Genomic DNA, 24585 nt, shown 5'->3' with positions numbered 1-24585 from the left:
TTATTTAATTAATTTCAGGTGTATTATAAAAATGTTATAATCTACGAGTCGTAGATTCTCAGAAATCAGAGACCTGTTGATATAGAAACCGGACATATACTAAATAATTTATCTTTTGGAAAACTAGTATGAAATATATGGCATACAAAATAGCATAATGCAGTTCAATTATTAAGCAATTAAAAGTATGCTATCTCTAATTTAAGATCAAAATTCCGTCTGCAAATTGCTTATCGTTAAGCAAAAATACTAGTAAAATCTAACATTGGAGCTGTAATATTTTTATGTTTTGTAACATTTGTTTTCCATCAATCCAGCTATCTATATTTCTATAAACTTCATAAATAAAATACTATGTGAAACAAAGCTGTAAAAAAATACTGCAGTTCAATTTTAGTAATAAAACAACTATCAAATTGAAAATTATATATTAAAATTTAAACAACTCTATATTTGCTCTGTATCCATTAAAATCATCATGTAACATTATATTGCAGCATTTATCTTCATAATGGTTCGTTACCACACAATAAATCATCGGTTATAGGAAACTATTAATGCGTAGTACATAATTTACATTCAAATTCAACAATTTTGGGCCAAGTTTTGATTTGTATTAACTATTGTATTTTATTTTAAAGACACCTCCCGCTTGAACCGTTTCAATGGCGACCTAACTCTTGATTTCTCGTCTCGACGGCGTTTCTTTGTTGGCAGCACACACTTCATAGAACTCCCAACATTAATTCTCTCCATTACTCTATACTGTTTATCGCTGAATGGTCTTAGCACTGCAAAATTCACGCCCATCGATTTGCCTTTAATCAGATCATCTCTTAAAACTTGGTTTTCGTGTAGACGATTTTTGATATACATGAGTAAATTGTCAATTTCAAAGTTGCTCAACTTTAAAATTGCAGAAATGGCCAATTTGTCGTAATCTTCTGAATCCCGTAGCTCCACTTCTAATTTGATATCGCTCTCGCTGGTCGGGTAGATTATTTCCTGGATCTGAAATCTATTGGGCCCGGCTCCGACCATTAAGGCACATTTAAAGTTCGCTTGCTTTCCGACGACCGCATTGAGCCAATCCGAATTCCGTTCGAGCGCTGAGAGAAGGAAACTCATAAAGTCTCCGAGTTCTTTTTGCTTTTTGTACGTCACGATGGCCGCTAGAGCCACCTCGGGCAACGACTCGATAACCCTTGGACTACCATTCCGTTCATGTCCGGATTTCACGGAAGTTTTTTTGCCAAACATTTTGCAGGAACGCTCGAATAAAGTTAGAACATTTCTAATTACTTTTGGTACGCGTGTGCTTTGCTGGCGAAGAATTTTGGCGAAAAAAGCTGTTTTGATGGGAAAAAAAGTTGACGTTGTCAAAGGGAGTATGTATTGGGTTTTTTTGACGTACTGTTCAATGAAGGTTGTATATCTTATAAATGTTTTGTGTAAGGGTCCGACAAATGACACTTAAGAAATATTAAAATTATCTAGACATTCACAGTGATAGACAAAACATTCAATAATTAAGTATGTAGATTGATCTGGACATACCTCAGGTATATTCAAAATACGTCTGCTACTATAGATTTTATTCTTTTTTTTCTATACGATTTATAATACAAATACAAACTTATGAATTTCCATACAAAATAATAAAATAACTAAGAATATTTACATATATTTTTTTAGGCATTTTAATATACAGAAAGAAATTTTTAAGTTATAATAACAAAACATTTTTAATGGTTTAAAATATTTTTAAGCCAATTTTTTGCTACTTAAAGGCTTACACGACAATCCCATTATGTAAACAACTTCTAAACTTGTTCAACGATGACCTAATCATAATTCTAACATTGAATTGACCTTGAAAAATTTAAAGGAAAAACGTATTTTTCTTCTAAATAAACATAATTTTCGTTCTGTCAATAAAATCTCGGGTTGAACCGGGTGAAGACCGTATGGGAAAACGTGGCCCAATATTAGTAAGTTGGTCAGTATACTTTGGGTACTGATTGCCATACGTCCGATCAGGTGATATTCCTCGTGTCGAAGATCTGTGCCATTGGAGTAAGAGAGTCACAGAATAGAGAGAGCCAATGTGGCGTACATGCTTGTGTGAGTTCTTTCTTTACTATTTCCTGCGTAAATATTTCAATAGATTAAATATAAAATAAATAGATAGAGGCACCGCCCATGATTCGGTAAAACACAAATTTAAATAATGCAACAGACTGTTTGTATATGTATAATACTAGATGTTGACCGCGTTAATTAGCATTTATTTAACAAGCTATCTGCCAAATTTTAGTCATATCTGTTCAGCGGTTTTGGCGCAATACAGTAACAAACGAAGGCTTTGTAACTATAGTATTTCTGTAGGTATAACATATGTGGCGGTATATACGATAGTGTAGTATATTAATTAATTTGTTTAATACATATAAGAAGTAGTATGACGAGATGACGGCCAACCTCCAGTAGTGAAGAGAACTACAAGAAGAATAATTAATATAATATATAAAAAAAGTTAAAAAGCTCTCTTGAAAACCAATCTTATTTAACGTACCTAAATTAGCGGACAGTAAGACCCACGAGTTATTAACTGTTTTCCACTTTCATAATAATGTATAGAAATAAAGTACGTACATGTAATGCAGCGTCAATAATTATTGATAATAATATATATAATAATAATTATAATTATTAATAAAATAATACAAAAACAGCAAACGATGCTGTAAATATTTGTTCAAGTTTTCTGTAATATTTATACGAAACATTATATTAACATTACAAATATTTTATTTACTAAGAAAAATCCACGTCAACACATAATAAAATGGAGCATATAACCAAACATTATTATTTAAAACAAAGATATCCTCACCAAAATCATCATCCATGAGATTAATTCCGTTACTGTTTCGCTTCGACAACAGCAATGTCACGTTGAACACGCACCCACACACGCGAAAGCCTTAGTAAACGTCATAACCAACGTTTACGTGCTTAATTAATACATTTCTCAAAGTTTTTCACTGTCACCAATAATATATATGATCCAGAAGCACTAATAGATTCACATATTAAAAGCACAAATCCCTATTTGGTCCCGAACTATATAAAAAACGTAAATTATTAGCAAACTCAGCGTAATCACCACTCCTTTTCTCTCAGATTTCTATGATAGCGAACAGCTGCGTTGGTAAATGAACCATAACAAAGTACCTGACGCCATCTAGCGGTTTGAAGAAGAGCTATGTTCTCGGTAGGTGCATAATAGGTATAAATTTGTAGTTTAAAATATTACCAAACATAGTACATAGATGGCGCTATACTAAAAATATTTTATTATTTTACAGATATAAACATAGTGTAGCTACCTACCGACGGACTACAAATTTGTACCTATGTATATCGATTTAAAATAATTAGATTAGAATACAAATTTACTTTGACGTTAATTTCGATCAACCCTGATATCGACAAAATGGAGTTAAAAATAAAATTTTATTATCTTTAAAAAATCTTGATAAATAATAAAAAAAAACAAAAGATTATCTCCACCGTAACAGTGTATCACACTGCCGTGACCAGGATTCGAACCTGGGTTACTACGGCCACAACGTAGGGTCCTAACCACTAGACGATCACGGCTATTGGAGAATATTTATACAAAACCAAACTATTGACTATATATTATTTTACTTTATATTTTAATCGTGATAAAAGTAAATTACATAATATAGAATAAATTCAACAATTAGCTATTATATGAAGAATGTGAACACAAAGCCACTCAAAATTAAACTGGTAGCGGGCGCTAGATTCACGCCCACGTAACCCACTCCTGCCAAACCTGTTCCTGGATGTGTCATGCGGCTATTATGATGTTCCCAATTGAAATGACAAGGTAGACCGACATATTACTCCCATTATTCGAATGGATATTTTTTCTATGAAACAAATTCAAATATAAAGATGTAATGTAACATGAGTTTGACAAATTATTAAACGCTACCAAAGTGAAAAGTACAAAAGACTTGCATTACATATATGTATGCAAAATCCTAAGGTAGGACTCAGAAGGGAAACTTAGTATGATCTGTGACTCCCGTACGGATGTCAAAATGCAAAGTATGTCTCTGACGGACGGGAGTCCGGGGCACTATAAAATTTAATGCATTTGGTTCGCTATATTTATATTTTCCAATGTTGTTTTATTTTTAATACTGAGTTTGGAGAGAGCAGTGTTGGTTTAGTGGCTCCAGCGTGCGAATATCATCTCTTAGGTCGTAGTTTCGATCTTTCTATGTGCGCATTTAACATTCGCTCAAACGGTAGGTATAGAAAATATCGTGAAGAAAGCTCAGTAGATCCAAAAAGTCGACGCCGTGTCAGGCACAGGTGGACGATCTCCTACTTGCCTATTAGATTGACAAATGATCAAGAATGTGAAGCCCAGACCTACAAAAAGAAAGTAGCGGCGGGCGAAACAATCACTAGAGATTTTGATATTACTCTAAATAAAAATTCAATTTTATTACTTCCAAACACAAGAAGCAAACACTATCGATTAATTAATCACTGTAGCCAAAATTTAAAATTTATATACAAGAAAGTGGTCAAAAAGACCACTTGACTTCTTGGGATGTTCTATCTTGTTATTAACGACAATCTATTTTTATCTTTGTTAATTGGTTTATTCTTCACAAACAACAGTAATTAATTTATATGCTTATAGAAATGCTCAAGGAAAAAGAATACATGCTCCCTCGTCTTAAGTCTGTTCTGAGTGACTTCTGATTTCTTCTTTTCTTAGTGTCCTGTATTTATGTTGCCACATACATCAAAATCTTTTAGAAAATACTACACAATACAGAATGTGCATTTTTAGTAAGTATCTATACGGTATCTATGGCTCCTTTCTTTTCTCTGTATGTTTCGAGTTCTTGGAGTCGATTTAGAAGCCCTTTACATTTAAATAGAAAAATATCTACTCACCAATCCAGCTTCCTCCTTACCATTCGGGTAAAATGTGACCGAGAAAAATGGTTAGTAGATATATGGAAACATTTGTGTACGTTGCATTATTTAGTAGACTTATATATATACTAAATACATTGTCAGACGAGAATTATCGCGAAGGGTAAGAATTTGGGAACTATTTTTTTATAAAATGGCTTATAGCTTAACACAATAAATTGATCTGCAATATGTACTCGTACTACCTAACTATGTATGTATATAAAAAAGTGATCAAAATCTTTTTAAGGTATTATTCACAGCGAGACATCAAATATGTACAATTTAAATATTCACCCCCGTACTGATTAATCCATATACATACTAGACTTATTTCCTAGCGGTATAAGATAAATTCAACATTGAGTTTGCCCACATACAATTCTTCAATGAATTTATATAAAACATCTACGATACCTAACAAGTAATTTCTTTCATGAACAAGTGTTCATAAAATCATAATCATTTCATAAAATCCAACCAAAATGTTCGATGTTTGTTGGATTGAAACACGTTCGATGTCCAAATTTTTGCAACATCTTTTAAATCTTTCATATGTTCAAACCAAATTTTTCCTTCCTTTACAGAAATTGTAAATTAAACATTCATTCCTTTCACTTATGTGAAATCTGTTGTTTTATATGCTTCAGTAAAGAGGAACAGACTAGCTGTCCGCAACACGCTAGTATGGCGACTCGGATACTAATTCGTTATAATTATTTTATGTATTCATATTTATATGTATTCAATTATATATTGGAATATGGAACGAACTTCCTTATCGCGCGTTGCGAAAGGGGTCAAGACGGAAAAAAAATAAAACGAAAAGTTGTAACGACAAAGCTAGCGACATCTATATCATGAAACGGAACTGCTTCGTACAAAAATGTACATAGTTGTCAATAGATGTCTCTATGTTCTGATTAGTTGTATTCAAAATAATAATTTTAGTCACTCTACTAAAATTGAGCCTACTGATTAAGTTTATATTATATTATATTTGTTAATAATAAAAAAAATATTATTATAACCCCAAAAAATAGAATCTTATTACAATTCCTTCACTAATTAATCGAAAGGAACTTCGTTCCATCCGGGTGTCCCTTGACATCTCTCGAGTTTTTTATATGTATATAGATCAAATTATTAATTAAGTAAAGATAAGGGTATAAGGAAAACAACTACTATACTAATATATGGAGTAACTTTATTCAATATAACATACATTGTTTGCTTATAATTGTAACCTAATATGATCAAAAAATGAATTATGTCCTAGTTCTCATCAATCAATTAGAGTTATATTAACAGTTTAAATTGTATGTTCGTAGCACATAACTATAGACGAAAAATTAAAAAGCCTTTTCTTCACTCCTATAGGTAGAGGTTCCCAAATCCGAATTTCTCGTGATTTATGATCTTTTAAAAAATATTAAAATATCCATATGCGTATGTATTATATTACCCCCAGGGTTTAAGAGTTGATAGAACGAAAACCCTTTCAAATTAGATTTGTACTAGTAACGTAGAACAAGAAATTTTATAATTGAGATGTACCATTAACTGCATAAATATTGCGGATGTTTTTTTAGCTGAAACTGAACTGGGCTGAAACTGAATCTGGGAAAATCTGTATTATTACTATGTTTATGCAGTACAAGGCACATACACATAATTAGCACACCAAACTTAATACAAACTATGTAATACAATTTATATGGCAAATAGTTGATGACATGACATCACATACGCACTCATACATAACCAATGTTAAGATAACAATAATTCTAGATGTCTTATAATAAAAACCAAAGCTTTGATTGGGTAATTCAAAATTTAAGAAACGGCTCACGCTATCACGTATTTTTTATAGAATCAAGAATACAGGACGCAAACAGGCAGAAGGCTCCCAGGATGCCGCCCATGGACACTTAATGCCAGAGATGTTAATGATGTTGAAACATGGCTATATGAGCATAACTTTAAAATCTTCCATTACTAGTCATTTTATACTAAGTTGAAAAAATAATAAAAAATATAAAAAGGTGAAAAAAAATATGAAATCTGCCTTAAACAAGGGGCTTGTGCATAAATTGATGAATAATTGAACCCTCGTTGAACTTCAAGTAAGTGTTGCGAACCATCAGCAGTACCAAACAGTGGAACACTGAAAGTAAAATTATATTTAATAATATATATGTACGCTTTCATAGTTTTATGGCAGCCCTGTGGTTCCGGGTGTGCAAGAACGCAATCAAGCAAGAGGAAAACTGTAACGAAAACGTCGTAGTAAAAATATAAATTAATTTCTTTGACTACTAGGCGTAATTTGATAGATTGTGTCACTGTAAGAAAAATATGCGTATATGAAATAACTTGTTCCGATCTTCTTGAACTTACAATATTCTTGCCAGGTCTCTACGCTCACACAGAACTTTTAACCATCCGACTCCCAACACCAACATTGGGTTCCGCGAGCCCGTTCACAGGATGTGTTCTGCTTTAGTTTCTATCAAATATATCGACCCTTTTTCGCACCCCTCTACTGCTTTATTTAAAAATAATTTAAAACAACAGTTCATGTCCTAATTCTTGTGTCGCTCTTCTCTATTATCTAGCTAAAGGTAAATTTGTCGCTGTCTGGATTTATAAATTTTGTGTTGCCATTTTTTGTTTTGTTTTGCTTTGCTGTGTATCATACTTTTATTAGTGAAAATTTTGTGGATAAAACCAATGCATTTATTTTTAACTTTTTTTTATTGTATAGATGAATCTATTTTGTTTCCAAATATATAAATAAACAAATAACTAATAACTAAAATATTATCATTTGTGACATCTTTTAAAATTAACACGCTTGCTTTGTATAAATGTAATTATGTAATTGTTTCCGTTAAATACTCACCATAAACCAAAACAACTACAAATAACGCTGGGCAACTACTAATATTGACGAAGACACCAATAAGGCCGAAGGAACCAATAATAATTTTAACCATGCCATAAACGAAGTATGCCTTCACATACCCCACGTGTTTCTGAAATAAAAAAACATATTGAACATATAAAAGCTAGTGTTAATCATGGGAAACATAAATAGTCCACCCCCAATATAACTGAAAAAAATTGTTTAGAGAACGTTTCAAATTCCTATTACCGGTCATAATATTAAGCTGTTAATTAATTTAAAAGGTATTTCCATGGATATAGAACCAATGTGTATGTTATAAATATTCTAATGAATAATGGGAAAGTATTCACGAATCGAATGCGTAGTAGCGCCCTCTACAATCCGCGCATGCAATCAAAGCTTACAAGAAAGTCGGAAACAACATTTGTATGAAAATGACAGTTCTTGTCGACAAATTTTATGTTAAGACATCTCGTCTAAGCCCCCAGGCCCGCCAGTCAGTGTTTAGCCAGATTGGAATTCTATTTAGGTTAGAGCTCTTCTTGAAAACAATCTTTTATTAATTGCTTAAGGCGGCAAAGATATAGCCATAAATTAAATACGACTGTCATTTTTCCTCCCTTATCGGACATACGCTTTCAAGCTAGTGTAGGCTGAATAAAATTTGTTTTTAAATCTTAATTTACATTATAAAATCTTTTTAGTAAAAAAGGTTTTTTAACGATGTCTGTAGCATTCTATGGTAATAGTTTATGCCAGTTTCATGTAAAAGGTAGGTAAACTACAGGCGAGAAGAAAAAAAACATCAAAAGAAAACAAAGGGATAAGCTAGTTAAAAACATAATATTTACATAACTATAAAATCTTAATATTCTTATTAATTATAAAATAAGATAATACATTATAAATTATAACAAATAAATATAGCATGCTTTAATGCGTCTTGATTCTCGATCTCAAAACGTCCAATTAACCATAGACAATATCGAAAAGGGTTTTGTACTTACTTTGATGACGCCCACAAGCAAGAACATCGTGAACATGAACTCAATAGCACTAAATGTAAGCGCTACCATTAATATAAGGTTGGATACACCAACTGCTACCACGGTATAATCATTCATTGGTTCCTGGAAATGTATGTCCTGCGCCATCACGTTTATGTAGATAGAAACACCAATACATATCATACACGCCAATCCTGTCAGGATCTGGAATAAAATATAAGAGATTTAGTCTTTTTTTAAGTGTGATAACAATTTAGTTTTCTTAAAAATATTAACTTGTCGTTTGTTTAATATTTAATCTTGTTTTTTCCTATTAACGTTAAGTACATTAATAGATAGACTTATGTGTTCTATTTCAAATATTTTGTTTATCAATGTAATCTGTTTTCGCTTTGTGTATTGTCTTAAGTATTTTCTTTTATATTGTACGTTTATCTAAAAATAAACAAATAAAAATTACATGATGTACGAAATAACTTAAATGTTCTTTAAAATAACTAATTGAAATTACGATCTAAATAAAATTCGTATCTAAACTCAAACAGTAATAGTTTTTCGATTGAGCCTACCTGAACTATTACAAGAACAGGATAGAACTGCCGTGTCGCTATTTTCCTCGACTTGGCGAACCAACCCCAAATTCGTTAGAATTTTATTTCTCATTGAGTCAACCATAGGTATTATTTTACTGCTGTACTGGTTTTTTGGTATTGGGGATTGAACTAAATAGCTATTCCCATCAATGTAACATTGTGATGTTGCTTTTTTTTAAAGGGCTTGAAGATGAATATAGAAGAAGAAGAATCAGTGGCACTACAACCGCTTTATGTCTTGGCCTCAGATTTCTAAACCTGTTTCATGATCATTTTTAAATCTAATAGGCAAGTAGGTGATCAGCCTCCAGTGCCTGACACACGTCGTCGACTTTATGGGTCTAAAACATATCGGTTTCCTCACGATGTTTTCCTTCACCGTTCGAGCAAATGTTAAATGCGCACATAGAAAGAGAGTCCATTGGTGCACAGTCGGGGATCGAACCTACGACCGGTATCTCTCAACAGTCTCAGGTATGAGAGTCGACACTGAAGCCACTAGGCCAACACTGCTCTAGAAGGTGAATATAACTTACCACATTAAGAATAGCCCAGATGAGCGAACCCGTCTCCACCTCGATACAATGTAAACATTTGCCGTTGTAACACATCGTGAAAACCTGAAAAGTAGTTTATTACTATATTATCATAGTAGGTAAGTTTAAGGTATAGTTACACTATTTCATGTAGGTTGTACACACTCTGCGAGACAGCCCAAGACGGGCCGAGCGCGAGACTGTACAATAGGGCTCTCGTCTCTTCCTCGCAGTTAGTCTCGTCTCTCTCGGTCGGATTTTTGCGCATGAGTCAAACACGTTAAATCATTGCTAGATGACTGTGGTATTTCTGTTGAGTGCATCCGTAACCATCCACCATCTTTTTCTTGGCCATGGCTTCGTAATTTTTTTTTATTGTAAACGTGAGGAAAATTAAAATTACTTATTGCACAAATACAAACAGCAGCAGCGGTTTTGCACGTCCTTTATTAACGGTGTAAATACAATTAACCATAACGAGTGTGGACAGGCCGCGCTGTTCTCTCGGTCGACATTCTCACCGTGTCGGCATCAACACGCTTTTGATCAAAGTATCTTATCTGATGACGAAGCCTGAGACCTCGAACAACAGGATGACGTAGTTGGTGTAGGTGATTAGCCGCCTGTGCCTGACACAAGCTGTCGACTTTGTATGTCTGACACCACCCAGTTTCCTCGTGATGTTTTCCTTTTCTTTAATGACTTACTTTACTTTTAAGTAAGTCCATTGGTGCTCAGCCGAGATCGAACTTACGACCTCAGGGATGAGAGACGCTCGCTAAAGCCACTAGGCAAACACTGCTCCAATCATAAAAATATATTGCTGTATTCTGTGATGCGTATCGTAACATAATTATTCGTCTCGATGGCTTTATTATCGTCTTAACGTCTCTTATTCGCTTGTGATTCTTCATCATTGTTAGCAACATGAAACGCAATGGGTTGATACAAGGAAAACAATAATCGTTGCATTGTGTAATATTTTTAATATGTGTAATAGGTGAGTTATTAAATTGAGTATACTAAACATCAATGTGCTACATGGCTCAGTAAAAACGGCAAAAGCTTGTAACATACTTGAAAAGTTCTCGATGAATGACACGTTTATGAACAAATACTCATATTACATTTTAGGATTTGGTTAAGTGTAAATACAATAATTCATTGTATGGGTTCTTGGAACACTTAAGCAACAATCAATGATGATGAATACAATCATTTGTTTGGGCCATTGCTTATCTAAGAATTTCAGACATTTTAACTGTGTACTTACAGTAATCTCCGTGTTCGCACTAAAAATGCTACTTCGAAAAATACAATAAAATTAACCCGTCCGGAAAAGTTTACTTAATATTTATATTACTAATTCATATTATGTTATCTTATTATAAATTAAAATTATGCTACGTACCCATCTTTAGATGCGTAAACGATGAAAACTTTGGGTTAGCGTATATTTAACACATTTTTGAAACTTAATTGATTTACTGGCGCTGTTCAACATGTATCGCTCCAAAAACATTCTTTGGAATTTGTTTACATTATCTACATTGCTGTATCAAATATCCAAGAGCATTACTTGGAATTCACAGCATATATAAACATAACATGCATATAGCATATATAAATATCAAATTACAAACTTATCAACGGAAGTAATTGATGATAAAGAGTGACATTTAAAGAAATTCAACACACACATTTTTTTTAAAACTAGATTCAGTTCAATAATAATATGTTTTAAATCAACAAAATTAACTGAATATTTCACTTTAGTAAATTTGTTACAGTATTTTCAGATAAAAGTAATATTGATCGACTTTTAAATCTTTCGAAATTACATACAATATGTATTACATTCGTTGTAATATACCTGGTTTAAATGAAAAAGGAACATCATGTTATGACTTTTAGTTTTAATGTGTGAATTATCATATATGCGTATATATACTATATTCAGATTTTTAGCACAGCCTAAATAGGCTGTGCTAAAAATCGTTACTATTTAGTAATTCAAATACATATAAACAGCGTGACTTTCGTTTTTAAAACATACAAAAGTATCTCCATTTTCTTCAAAAATACAAATTCAATATTCAAAAATCATTTATTCATATAAGTAACAAAATGTACTTATGAACGTCAAAAAATAAATATATATGTATATGAAATGCTTCTAATTTTATGGACATAGTTAAAAGCCTTTGATAAATCGCAAAAAAACTCCAATGGTATCATGAGAATTTTCCCAAGCATTTAAAATCTCAAAAATTAATTTAATGCCAGCATCGGCTGAACATGACCTCTTGTAAAACCATACTGCTAGCAACGCATAAGTTTCTTATTATTAAAGTGTATCATTAATTGATGAAGTAAATATTTTCAAACAAATTGCAATGCAGGTTGCATTTTGACTAAAATTTGTAGGGTCAGATGTTCTGCCTGTTTTAAATGACGGTATGATTTTACTTAGCTTCATCTGGTCGGAAAAGACTCCACAATCTATACATTCATTAAATATTATAGCCAACTCTGAACTGATAGCATCGATTACTGATTGTAAAATGAATACAGATACACCCCAAAGATCTATCGGTTTTTTTAATTTTAGTTGTTGAAATGCTTTTTTATATTAGCATTGCAGCTAATGCGGCTAAATATAAATATAAACTCATGAGTGCAAACATACATTCATTTGCAATAATAAAACGGCGGCTGATGGTGAAGAATCTAGAATGCTGGTTGTATTTAAAAGATTTTTTTTATTTTCTCAAACTGTTATATCTCAAATGGCAATTCATTGATATTATTAATTATTTTTTCAATAATTTAGTGATTCAACAAACTGAATCAAGTTATAAATTTACAAAATCAACACATTTTGGCGTGGATTATATAAATTACAATGTGTTTCTGTTAGTAATAGTAAAATATCTACACAGCATTTATATTGCAAAACATTCGCCCTGTGGAGTACTTAAATAAAAAAAAAGCAATAAAAGGGAACTTACAGAAAACTTCACTGAGGCAACCAACACTGAGATATATATATGTATTATACCAAACGTAGTTCACCAACGTCGTCGGGCGCGCACCTCGATTGCTGACGGTAGAATGAAATATGAATTGAAAGAATGTCGATATGAGTTAAGTATTGAAAGTTGAGTATACAATGCTGCAAGCTTTTGAGTGAATTATGAGATACTTGACTCAACAATATGTAAATTAGATATTTAAGTTTATTAATTTATTTTCTTAATAATTATTTTAGGTTTTCATATTTATTGTATTCGCTGATATTGCTATGAATTCGTTGGTATTCGCGTATCAGTTTTATATTTGTTTTGGCACAACCTGTCTGTGCTTGTCTGATAAATAATCGTTACTACGAAAATCAAACCAGACCACATAGACGGTGTAATATGGTGGAGCTCAATAAATGCACTAATTTCATTTTGCTACATCCGTTTCAAATATTGCGACCAAAGTCAGCTACTAAACACACATGGAAGCTCCATTATCTTATCTTTTGTTTAGTATCACACAGATGGGCAGCAAATGTATGGTTACAAAGTTATATTCTGAGTGGCAACTGCATTTCTACTTATCTGTATACAAAGACCATTCTTTGTGTATAAATCTTATAGTACCTAAGGACGATATTAGTGTGGTCCCTCCATCTTTATACCCGAAATCCACTGTAGTTTATGATGGTTTAGACGAATATGACGATGGAACTTTATCACGAATTTCTTTAAAGAACAATATCATTTCAAGTAACAATACAGGCACTGACTCATGAGTAGTGAGAAGCATTGGTGCGTTAGATTGTAATTGAACATGTGGACGTAATATCAAAACGTATTTAATAATAGTGTCTACGAGTATGGACGATAAGATGCTGCTAACTTATCAAACGGAATGCGCTTTCGTTTTACATACTTACCCTGTCTGTTCTTGAAGGTAAGTATTAAAATAAAAACCGGGGTTTGACATACCGGTGGTTTGTGGCTAAAACTGCGTATGAACTCTATTGGAGAGCGTTTTTTATATAGGATATTCAAACATGCTTATAATAAATTAAGCCTTCATTCGCATCCATCATATCTTCTCTGTTAACTTGGTTACGTTTGGTAAAGTATAAGTGTAACGGCGAAAAAAACGAAGAAAAGCACTATTTCTTCGTTTTAAAAGTCCTATTTTCTAGACTTAATGCAACATTATATCGCCATACTTTTACGTAAAAGAATGGCTAAACACTCAAAAATATAATGAAATAGAAAACTTGTTTCTTAAAATAAAATTTCTAACTTCAGCCTTAATAATAATATATTGTTGATAATTTAATTTGAATAGAAAATCTTAATAATAACCTCATTATTATAATATCTCATATCCAAGTTTCTCATCCACAAGACTTAAAAATCTTTGTCGAAATTCACACTTACTCCAGTCTAACCAATTGCACCAACTTAAATTTAATTCTACCTTCATTTAGTTCAATCAACAATAAAATTCAATAAACGTCTAATGGCAAACAACTTAACCAATTTCTTAATGACACTGGAAGAAACTAGCGTTTAAGCTACAAGCTAGTCCTAGTTTAAACGCTAGTGCTCATAGAAGTATATTATTTATAAGGTTAACCACAGTAAATATAGTAATGTTTGTTTTGAGTCAAATAAAGTAAATTTTTATTTATTTATTTACCTAATTTTATATATATATATATATATTTTTTGTGAGTTAATTAGCTGCTTGAAGAGACAAAAACTGTAACATTCAACGATTACTTGTGGAATAAATTAGCCTTGTCAAATGTGATCCATTGAATTAGAAAGGCTAATTCAATGGATCACATTTGACAAATGTCAGTTTGGGCTTCATAGTGAGGTCACCACTTCGATTAAAGTGAATGAATCGATACTAACATCAACCATATCTTAATCGAATACAGTTATAATAAAAATACACTATCTTTTGTTTATATGCTAATGATGCTGTTTCAACTTCGGTTCCCTTATTGAATTTAATGAGATCTCAAATCCGGTGATGTGGGGCCACGCGAAATCTCCACTTTACCCTCGTGTTGAAGGCGGTGGTAGCGGGCAGACTCGTGACTCGCAGTCAAGCCCCGCTGGGCAATACCCCCGGGTATTGGGAATTACCTGACCTGACTTTTACCATGGGATGGCTTGCCCGTATCAATACCTCATTTTTGAGGTGAAATTTCTCCCCAAAATTGAGCGAGTCCGCCGGGGTTGACCCTGGCAAAGAGAACAACCAAGCTCCATTCAATTTATGAATGTATGAAAAACTGAAGGGCCCATTTATTACTACAAAAACTTATATTTTAGAATTTATTGGCTTTGGGATTTACAAGTGTCGGTAAGGTGATGATAAGTTTGGTATAGCTGTTTATTATAACTTAAATATATGTAACTTAACTGACGAAACGTATCATAACTAGCATGTAAATATATTTGTAGTTTTCTCATATTTATGAATTTATAATTTACCATAACTCTTATATATTATATACTAGAGAATCAGCCAAGCGTTGCTGTAGCTCAGGTTTTTGATATATTACATACTAGTAAACTATTCAAGAAACGGTAGGAGAACTTATGTGAAAGGTAGATAGTTATGTGTAACGTTGGTACTTTTAACAGTGACATCTGTTAGAATTGTATCAAATAATATTGCGGGTATAAATTGAGATGTTAGCTCTCCTTTCTTTTAAGTTAGATCAAACTGCACACGATGTACAAATTTGATTGATATCGGTTCGGTATCTTAAGAGTCCATAGCGGACAGACAAAGTGACACGTAAATTAAGAGATATATACGTATATAGATGTATATATATATATCTCCTATGTTTTATGTAGTTATGGTATTAACGAAAAGTAAAGAAATTGTAATGGAAGAGCTGGGAACCCACATAGGGGTATTTTATTAAAAGGATTCCCAAATCTTACACATTATAATGAATTGTTGTCAAATGAATAAACACATTTTTATTTATTTGATGATAATTTATTGCACTAAAATTAAATATAGTTTTTTTTATATCAAACGTTCCCATGGATTTCGTTGTTATATTTCTTAATTTTCGCGTGCGTTTTTTCACCCAGAAAAACGAACAGAATGTCTAGAACTGAAAATTAAATATATATGAATAAAAAGAAATATCGTTTATATACATTATATAAGATGATACATTATCATACGTTTTAATTGAGCAAGGTTCCACTTCTTCAAGCTTAGATGAAAAAATATAAAAATGTTAAAATAATCTATTTAACAAAATAAATTAAATGAATCTAAAATGTGATAGAACAAAGCAGTGTAGGCCTAATGGTAAATGGTAAGTCGACGGCGTGTGTCAGGCACAGGAGGCTGATGATAACCCATTTGCCTATTAGATTGAAAAATGATCATGAATCAGATACAGAAACCCAAGTATTACGTAAGCACTATAGAGGGGGCTTGTCTTTGATTTTCTTATTTGGTGATTACGTCAACTTAAAAAAAAACACTTTTTTTAATGGATTAAAGCTATGTATTATATATATATATAACTCCGGGGAAATAAATACAGATAACATAACTTCTTCTACAGCTGTGATACTTTTTAACATTCAACATCTTTTGCCACCGTGACCACGCACGCTATTAAGCACGCGAAACCGCGTCGAATAAAATTTAAAATTATTTAAAATAATTATAATTTTGTAATAATACATGGCTTCAATCCGTTAAAAAAGTGTTTTCTTTAAATGTGTAAAAGTTATGTTAATAAAAGACAATACGATTACGTCAACTGCAATTATTAACTTTTTGGCACATATTACCTACACATTGTCTATGCTTGAAAACGAAATGCAATTTTCGAGCATTTTTTGAGAGCTTTACTAATTTTAGCTGACAAGTGGTAGAGGGGGGGATACATTACAGTAAATTTGCTTGCGTAGCACTTGAACGGCCCCTAGGTATACTGACCTTGAGTCAGTATAAATTATTGCCTTGAATAAACTTACCAGTTAGAAGTAGACATAAGGCAATGTATGGAGTCAGAGTAAAAACCAAAACTACAATGACAAGAGCTTTCAGTACTGTTTCTGTGATGTAAAAAATCAAGTATGGTAGTACGAAGGACGATTTTTTCTGAAAAAGTAAAATAATAGTATCTCTCAGGGAATTGCTCCACCGGGAGTCGATTCCACAGTTCGCTAGTTCGCAAAAGCAAATGCCTTGTGAAACGGTGAAACGGTGAAACGGCAAATGGTGATGAAATTTTAAATTCATACGACTCGTACGGTTTTTTTAATTTATTTATTTCGTATTCATGCTAACATAAATTATGTACAACAAAAATAATTATACTAAATATTGAATATATTAAAAAAAAAGGTACTTTCAAATATTTACTTATAAAGTAAATATTTATATTATAATTAAAACTGCCATTTGTTATAATCCAATAAATTTTAAATACCGTTATTCAGACTTATGATAAGTTTCTGAAATAAAAGAGTAAACAATTTTTCTAGTGATGTTGGTATCTTAATGTACTTACATTTGTTACGCCGAAGAGTAAACATAAAAAGAATACTGTTTTAAATCCGATAAAAGTCAGGGGAACTAAGGATATGTTTATAACATTATGGACCACAAACATGTTTTCATTCCCGACATTTCTTTCGATTAAAACGATAATCGTAAGAGCGCACACTCCCATAGTGACCTGAAAGTGAAATGTGATTATTACAAACGAATGAGACGTCATCGACACCATACAGATACTATTTCTGTTTGCAAGAAGAAATAATATTAATAAAAAATATATATTTAATTTGCTTCATAAAAGTAAATTTTTAGACCTTTTTTTATTGAACATATGTAATGGGCAGCAGGCTATGATATTAAGTGATAACTCTAACCATGTTCATGGGTACAGTGACACAGGCCTCGCAAATGCGTTGCTGGCCTTTAAATTCTATTGCTAAAAAAAATAGAAGTTCATCATCGTATATCAGGATAGAATGCGAAATTCCAACTTGAGGTTTGGAGTTCCACAACAGAGCGCTTTATAAGACACTTCTTGCTGCGTTTTATGGAACCAGCTTTCATTCCAGGTATTTCCGAACCCATGTCCATCGCGGCGGTAAGAACGTAAATGGGCGGTAAGAACGTAAATGGTGTTCAAAGAAATAAAGGCAGTTTACGTTCTAAGGTCGCTTTTAGTATATCAATTCAAGAAATATATTCGTGTATTATTTTATTAATACGCGTGAAAGAAATTCTGATGATAAATCTTGATGAATTCTTTAAAACCAAAGTAACAACAAACAATTTAGAAGTTACAAATGTAAAAACCTAATAAGTGTACTCTCTCTTACCAAATCACAGCTAAAGTGATAAAAAAATATATAATGGTAGAGTAAACATTAAGAGTTATGGATTTAAAAAAATGGGCGTCACCCAAAACACTTAGGGCCTGTTTCACAATGTATGGATAAAGTACCAAATAGCTATGCAACACATAAATTATTCGAAAGATAAAAGTTCAGAATAAGATACTTCGTGTTTCATGACAAATAACGCTATCTGACAGTCGTGAAACGCAACAATATTGTTTATATCCTACCAATAAGTAATCGCTTATTTGGAACTTATCCGGTCATTGTGAAACAGACCCTTAAATAACATATAATTCGGTCAATATGACTATTTTATATAATTAGACCTATTCTTTATTAAGTCCTCTATAATATCTTAACAACGATATCCATGCTGATTATTATCGTCAACTTACAAGTTGAAAATACGCCCATATGAGTAATCCGGTCTCCAATTTCAAGCTGCAACGTTTTCCTTTGAGACACATTTGATTTTTCGTGATACAAGTAGTCTTAAAACTGATGAACTGGTGCTGTCTTCGTTGCTTACTTGCAAAACGTTAATGCGGTTATCTTACTATGACGGAAGAAGGAACGATATGAAGCACTTATTTAAAATTAAAATAAATAAATTATATGTGTGAGCAGTTTGTGGGTGCGACTCTCACCCTTAAAGGTCGTAGATTCGAACCCCAGTTGTGCTTAATAGCTTGCTTTTGAATAAAGGAAAAGTCCATAGGAGCAGAAAGATTACAATAATCACTTATATGAGATTACAATTAAAATGGTATTCGATGTAGATGTTAATAATAATAATAATATAGCCTTTTAATTCCGACACTCCATTATATCTCGGAGTCCGCAAGGCAAGGGCCTCCTCTAACCCTTTCCACTGTTCTCTATTTTTTTGAGCGATTCTATATATATATATATATATTATGTTTTTTTTGTTAGAGGGCAGTGGTCTGATCTTCCCTTCGTGATGGGAAGACCAATGTAGATGTTAATGTTAGTTAGTTCTTTGTAAGGCAAGTTTTTGAAAAAATTGTTCCATAGTTCTCCGTCCTAGGCCTGGGCAAAATCGAATGAATATATCGCCGAGTAATTTGTATTAGATCCCACTGTGGTGACAAAAATGGCTAAATTTACAGGCATATTGTGTTGCTTAAAGGTTAAATTTATTCAAATGTGATTTTGATTAATTGGCTTTGTGCACTAGCTAGTACGGTGATGGAAATTTGTGAAGAAAACCGGCATGCCTAAGTCTACAAATATATATATAATAATCGACGGCGGCCTATTTACGTATTGAGAAAATGATCAAGAAATATATATAAGATAAGGGCTACCGCCGTTGGCTTTAAATATATAACTGTGCCTGTCTATTTATGCCTCCTTAAAAAATATATATGTATATACAGGTCTTTAACTTCCTATTTATTTGCATTTCCTCTGCGAAAGAGACTGAACATAGCTTTAGAAATATAATTAAGAAAGCTGAGGCAGTCACTTATCGTAAAAGGTAATAAAAATCCAGCCCGAACCGAGGGGTACTTGAGCACAAGACTTACTGGTTTATTAGCAAATAAATTCCTTCCAAACATCAACGCCGAGAATTGAATACATTGATTTTATTAAGCGCAATTAAAATAAGAAAATGTTATAAAAGTGAGGGTACTTACCAAAGAATTTTCACTGGTACAATTTATTTGAATTATCGTTTCTAAAAAATTCTAAATAGGTGTGTACACGACGACATTACATGCAAAAATATCCTTGTTACTCGTTGTTATTAATATTTAATGATAAGGTTTTCGGTTTTTATGCCCAGTTATGATCTTAATGTAGTTTTTCCTTAAGCCAAAATTTATACATTTTTATTGTAATTATTAGAGCTAAATAATTATTCTTTTAATATGTTGTATTTACCCTAAATACTTGTGTTAAGTGATAACGCCCATGGACACATAATGCCGGCCTTTTAAGAATTTTAAGCCTTTTAAGAAAAACGCACTCGCGAGCCCTCTGGCATTGAGTGTCCATGGACGGCGGTATCACTTAACATCAGGTGAGCCTCCTGCCCGTTTGACCCCTGTTCTATAAAGAGGGTTCGCAAGTGCGTTACCAGCCTTTTAAAAATTAGTACGCTCTTTCTTGGGAGTACCTAAGTCAAATCGACTCGGAAATGTTTACGTCACGTCACTCGACGACATACGTACAGTTTAAGTTATAATCTTACAAGAATCTCATTAGATGCTATTTTAAATGGAGAAATAAAAATTCACAATCATTGCTATCGTTTATTGATTTAAAATACAAAACTTAGTGACATAAAGCTCTATCCTTTTATTGTTACAGTGCCTGCGAACTGACAATCCGATAGGAAATAAACATATAATTCCGAACACACCACATAATGTCACAAATAAATAAAATACATTACATATTGAAGCGCAAGTATGTAGGGCCTTCCTGTAAATGCTTTCTGGGTCCTGTGCGCGAAAACTCGTCAAAACTCGGACCATACCCGCCAAATCCAGTACAAATTTTACGCAGACCTTTCTCGAACATCCCGCGCCCAGGCCCCAGTTCACTTGATCGCTATTTCGTAAAAATAATCGCAGGTTTCCAATCTTATATGCACTTCGAGATCGACTTACTTTCTGATATCACATTTTAAAAGCGGCGATTAAAAAATATTCGTGAAAGTAGACGAGAAAATAAGTCAACAACGAGTATCGTAAACTCAAACGTCACGGCCAAGTACAATCAATAAGAAAATAAGTTACATTTGGAAACCCACCTATCATATATCACCCTACTAATGAATATCTTGTTTCCCATACCTATTTCTTATTCCTAACAGTCCTATACCTCATGAAGCAAAAAAGTATTACATTATGATACAGATAATAGAGTCGGATAGATTCAAATCTACAATTAAAACGGAAGTAGCGAAGGGAAAATACTTTGATGCTTCATGTACATACAAATTGTGTATTTTAAAATAATCTTCTGGGGGAAGGAGCGTTATAAAAACGGCAACAATCTGCAGCACAAAAAAATCTGCGTAGTTGCAATATCAATTAGCGGCATTTCTCTAGACGCTTCTCAGTCGTCCAACTATAAACAATTGAAAAATATATAGTTCGCTAATTCTCGATTGTCCAGAGAGATTCCGCTAATCCAAGGCCCGCTACAGACGCGACAATTGAACGGACGCACCAAGTCTTTTATTCGTATGACAGTTGATAAATCAATTAGAATAGTAGTGGTTAGTAAGTAGAACTTATATAAACGATACATAAGACTCGAACATGTAAACTTAGTAACTTAGTGTAATGTGCCAACACGGCTTATGTAATGTGATAGCTAAAAAGTTGCAAGTCTCATAAAATAGCATTAGTGATTGCGATCGCATAATCGCAGTCGCGGGTGTGTAGCGGGCCTCATCCATAAAAGTTCCGGCACAGTAAGGCAGTGATTGAGTTTGCTATACAAAATATCTCCGATACAAATTTACGAGCAGTCTGCGTTGAGGTTAGTCTATTGTAGATTCAAATCCAAAAAGGTTGAACGAGTCAGATTATTTTATTTATTACTCCTAGCTGAAATACCCAAAATTTTTATAATATGTTTCAACATTCCCATAACCTACAAGTACATTTGTGTTTTATAGAATTACTATACACTATTCATCGGTTTTACATATCTTCAGAATATTCCAATGGGTTAAAAAATAACCTATATTTACGTAACACAATACGCGTGTCAATGTACATAACCTCAAATCTTATGCATTCGAGATTGGAAATAAAACATTATACAATATACAACAACTCTGAAATGCGAGGGCAAAGTTTCAAATTATTTCCGTTTACTTTCCGTTCGAGAGGATCAACGAGTCGAATCGATGCAAAAAATACCCTTACAAATATAATTTACGTCAATTTGAGATACAAAATGAAATTTCAGTTTGGCCCTTTGGTAGTCAGTCAGTTGCCGACACTTTAAAATATAAAGCTTGCGATTAACTGAATGAAGCTTAACTAGCATAGATGTAACTAAACTATAGATTAACCGGCGTAACTTGCAGTCTGTACCATTAGTCTGTTTCCTAAATATTTACATAACAATATTTATTTTCTACCATATTGCGTCCATGATATGCATTGCGTAACAATAAAAAAACCTAGCTTTCATGCCCTCTGCGTCCGGTCGGTGTAAGTACAATACAATGTTACATCGTCACCGCACTTTAGTCAGACTTATCGCGTTAAATAAAAATATAGAATTATAAATATGGTTTGTTTCAGTCCGAGTGTTGCCACATTGTACTAGTTCGCTAGTCCAACGCCATTTCCTATGAATACGCACTACCGCCGTCCGGCGTGAACCGTGCTATACGCGGAGCGACTTTAACTTATCCTACACAGCTCACATCCGCATCGCCTTGACATTAGAGCGTCCGTCTTTATGGAGCAATGAATTAAACTAAGTCAGTTCGCGGCGTCGCGCGACGCATTCGACACCACTCGCCACCACTCGTCACCACTCGTCACCACTCGGTACCACTCGTACACTTGAGCACTGAGAACTTACACGTTCGAGTCACACTTCACATCGCGCAAAGTACGTTAGCGTCTGTTCCTGCGTTTGCGTGTCCGTCTGTCCTCGGTGGGTTCGGGCGTTGGGCACGCGTGGGTCCTTCGCGTGCGACGCCGGGTGTCACGCTAGTGTATGGCGACGGGACTGTGCTGGCACACGGGCTGCAGCATGTCCTCGTCGCGTCGGACGTTCTCCACTTCCATGCGCTCCGCACCGCCCCACAGCCTGGCGCCTCCCACTAACGCACCACATTGCATACATTACGCATTACTCGAGTTATACTTGTACTAATTGCACTTTTCATACGTAGTGGATCGTTGTTTACTTCGAGTAACTATTATACCAATTGTAATACCAGAACATTAAACGTTTTATACGAATCGTTCATAGAAAAGTGTTATTAGCCAGAGATATGATATATTGCAGTTTAAACCCTTACTATATTTTATTACTATAACAATCGAGTTGATCCACTACTTACGAAACTTCAAGTGCCATCAGTACAAGTATAACTTCAGGTACTCAACTCTAAAAGCGAATCTAAGTGTCTAAATTCTGGGAATACCTAAACTATGCGACTATTAGTCGCTAGTGTATTTTAAACTTGCGCAAGAACATAATAGGATTAAGATTGCATAGAGAACGCATAAAGAAAAAATGAAATAGCCATGCACGTGAAACGCAAGGGGCATGCATGACAATGCAGTTGAATGATTGCTGGACGTAAAAAACATTTTTTCTTTACTAAATATTTTAAATAGAACGTGCTATTTTGTACGATATTCATTACGTCCAACGTGATTAAACTTGCAATTCACTTAACGTCTTTAATTTCTCTAATATTTTAACAAAATTACTATTAAGAACTAATTTTCTTTCGTGATGATTCTACAACTGTCTTATTTGTATAGAGTAGTTGTATACACATATTTAATTAACAAACATAAATATGTATTTGATAAAATAATTCAAATGTTTGTATAGAAATTAATTAATAATTTGGACATATCAACCTCTGCTTTAGTTAAGTAGCGGTGGAACAACAAAAATAATGATTGCGTCCAATCGTCCATATAACCGAAATGTACATAGAAATGAGCAGTAAGTGTTAAGTGAATTGCCAGTGACTGTTAGGGTGCTAGAGTATCGGCGAGTGAGTCAGACCTGTGACAAGATAGGCGGCGTTAGTGTCGCGAGGGAGCGCCGCCGGACCGCTCTAGTCATCGCGGATCCGACGGACCATCTGCCATCAACAACCACCAGTTATTTCATGGAAATCACCTTGTAATGCGTTATGCTTGTTGCGCTTAGGATTATTAAGCTTTTACCATAATTTTAGGACGACTCAAATTATATATAAATTTAAAAATACTTAATAAAAGAATTATTTTAATTATTAATTGAAGAATTACTGAAACGTGTTATGTGTGCCATTAGTACGGCAAGACACTACTACTCGATCTAATTACATTTATAATCCGACGATGTCAT

General features: G+C 33.3%; 4 protein-coding genes, 1 long non-coding RNA gene and 1 other non-coding gene across 21 annotated transcripts in view; all 6 read right to left on the bottom strand.

Annotated features, from left to right (window-relative positions):
• Nucleotides 1-3176, bottom strand: part of LOC110992953 (uncharacterized protein CG43867) — a 240978-nt gene extending 237802 nt beyond the window's left edge. For all 8 annotated transcript variants that reach the window (XM_045628533.1, XM_045628538.1, XM_045628536.1 and 5 more), the window contains exon 1: nucleotides 2897-3176. The gene's annotated coding sequence lies outside the window, so the exon portion shown is untranslated. The remainder of the gene's footprint in view (nucleotides 1-2896) is intronic.
• Nucleotides 449-1571, bottom strand: LOC123689263. The gene has a single exon (XM_045628547.1). The coding sequence runs from the start codon at nucleotides 1258-1260 to the stop codon at nucleotides 631-633; it is 630 nt and encodes a 209-aa protein (XP_045484503.1). The 5' UTR covers nucleotides 1261-1571; the 3' UTR covers nucleotides 449-630.
• A 418-nt stretch (nucleotides 3177-3594) lies between the features above and the next one.
• Trnah-gug lies at nucleotides 3595-3666 on the bottom strand. The gene has a single exon. It is a non-coding gene; the product is annotated as a tRNA-His (tRNA).
• A 2975-nt stretch (nucleotides 3667-6641) lies between these two features.
• Nucleotides 6642-13206, bottom strand: LOC110992981. 2 transcript variants are annotated; one of them, XM_022259012.2, is made up of 5 exons: nucleotides 13093-13206; nucleotides 10082-10165; nucleotides 8953-9156; nucleotides 7940-8072; nucleotides 6642-7201 (listed from the first exon to the last, which is right to left on the bottom strand). In XM_022259012.2, the coding sequence occupies exons 2-5, from the start codon at nucleotides 10154-10156 to the stop codon at nucleotides 7104-7106; spliced, it is 510 nt and encodes a 169-aa protein (XP_022114704.2). In that variant the 5' UTR covers nucleotides 10157-10165; nucleotides 13093-13206; the 3' UTR covers nucleotides 6642-7103. The 2 variants fall into 2 exon arrangements, with proteins under 2 accessions (XP_022114704.2, XP_045484623.1); XM_045628667.1 differs by lacking the exon at nucleotides 13093-13206 and adding an exon at nucleotides 11493-11583.
• Nucleotides 13207-16134: 2928 nt separating this feature from the next.
• Nucleotides 16135-19056, bottom strand: LOC110992971. The gene is made up of 4 exons (XR_006750296.1): nucleotides 18903-19056; nucleotides 17664-17831; nucleotides 17125-17251; nucleotides 16135-16241 (listed from the first exon to the last, which is right to left on the bottom strand). It is a non-coding gene; the product is annotated as an uncharacterized LOC110992971 (long non-coding RNA).
• Nucleotides 19057-20773: 1717 nt separating this feature from the next.
• Nucleotides 20774-24585, bottom strand: part of LOC110992987 (serine/threonine-protein kinase minibrain) — a 102583-nt gene continuing 98771 nt past the window's right edge. For 6 of the 8 annotated variants that reach the window (XM_022259020.2, XM_022259021.2, XM_022259023.2 and 3 more), the window contains one exon: nucleotides 20774-23332. In XM_022259020.2, coding sequence (XP_022114712.1) covers nucleotides 23220-23332 — 113 coding nt within the window. In that variant the 3' untranslated portion in view covers nucleotides 20774-23219. Of the gene's footprint in view, nucleotides 23333-24258; nucleotides 24338-24585 lie in introns of all 8 variants that reach the window. The other 2 variants (XR_006750307.1, XR_002600172.2) reach the window with 1 other exon arrangement.

This window comes from Pieris rapae, chromosome 6 (genome assembly GCF_905147795.1).
Source record: "Pieris rapae chromosome 6, ilPieRapa1.1, whole genome shotgun sequence".
Lineage (NCBI taxonomy): Eukaryota > Metazoa > Arthropoda > Insecta > Lepidoptera > Pieridae > Pieris > Pieris rapae.
Note: the sequence above shows the minus strand (reverse complement) of the source record. Positions and strands in the feature narration are given on the sequence as shown.

Bases quoted from the DNA above. Each gene is read 5' to 3' on its own strand.
- LOC123689263 (XM_045628547.1), bottom strand. From the start codon at position 1,260: ATGTTTGGCAAAAAAACTTCCGTGAAATCCGGACATGAACGGAATGGT.
- LOC110992981 (XM_022259012.2), bottom strand. From the start codon at position 10,156: ATGTGTTACAACGGCAAATGTTTACATTGTATCGAGGTGGAGACGGGT. The intron at 9,157-10,081 runs GTAAGTTATATT...ATTTTATTCCAG, and splicing joins TCTGGGCTATTCTTAATGTG to ATCCTGACAGGATTGGCGTG. The intron at 7,202-7,939 runs GTGAGTATTTAA...TTTTACTTTCAG, and splicing joins TGTAGTTGTTTTGGTTTATG to TGTTCCACTGTTTGGTACTG.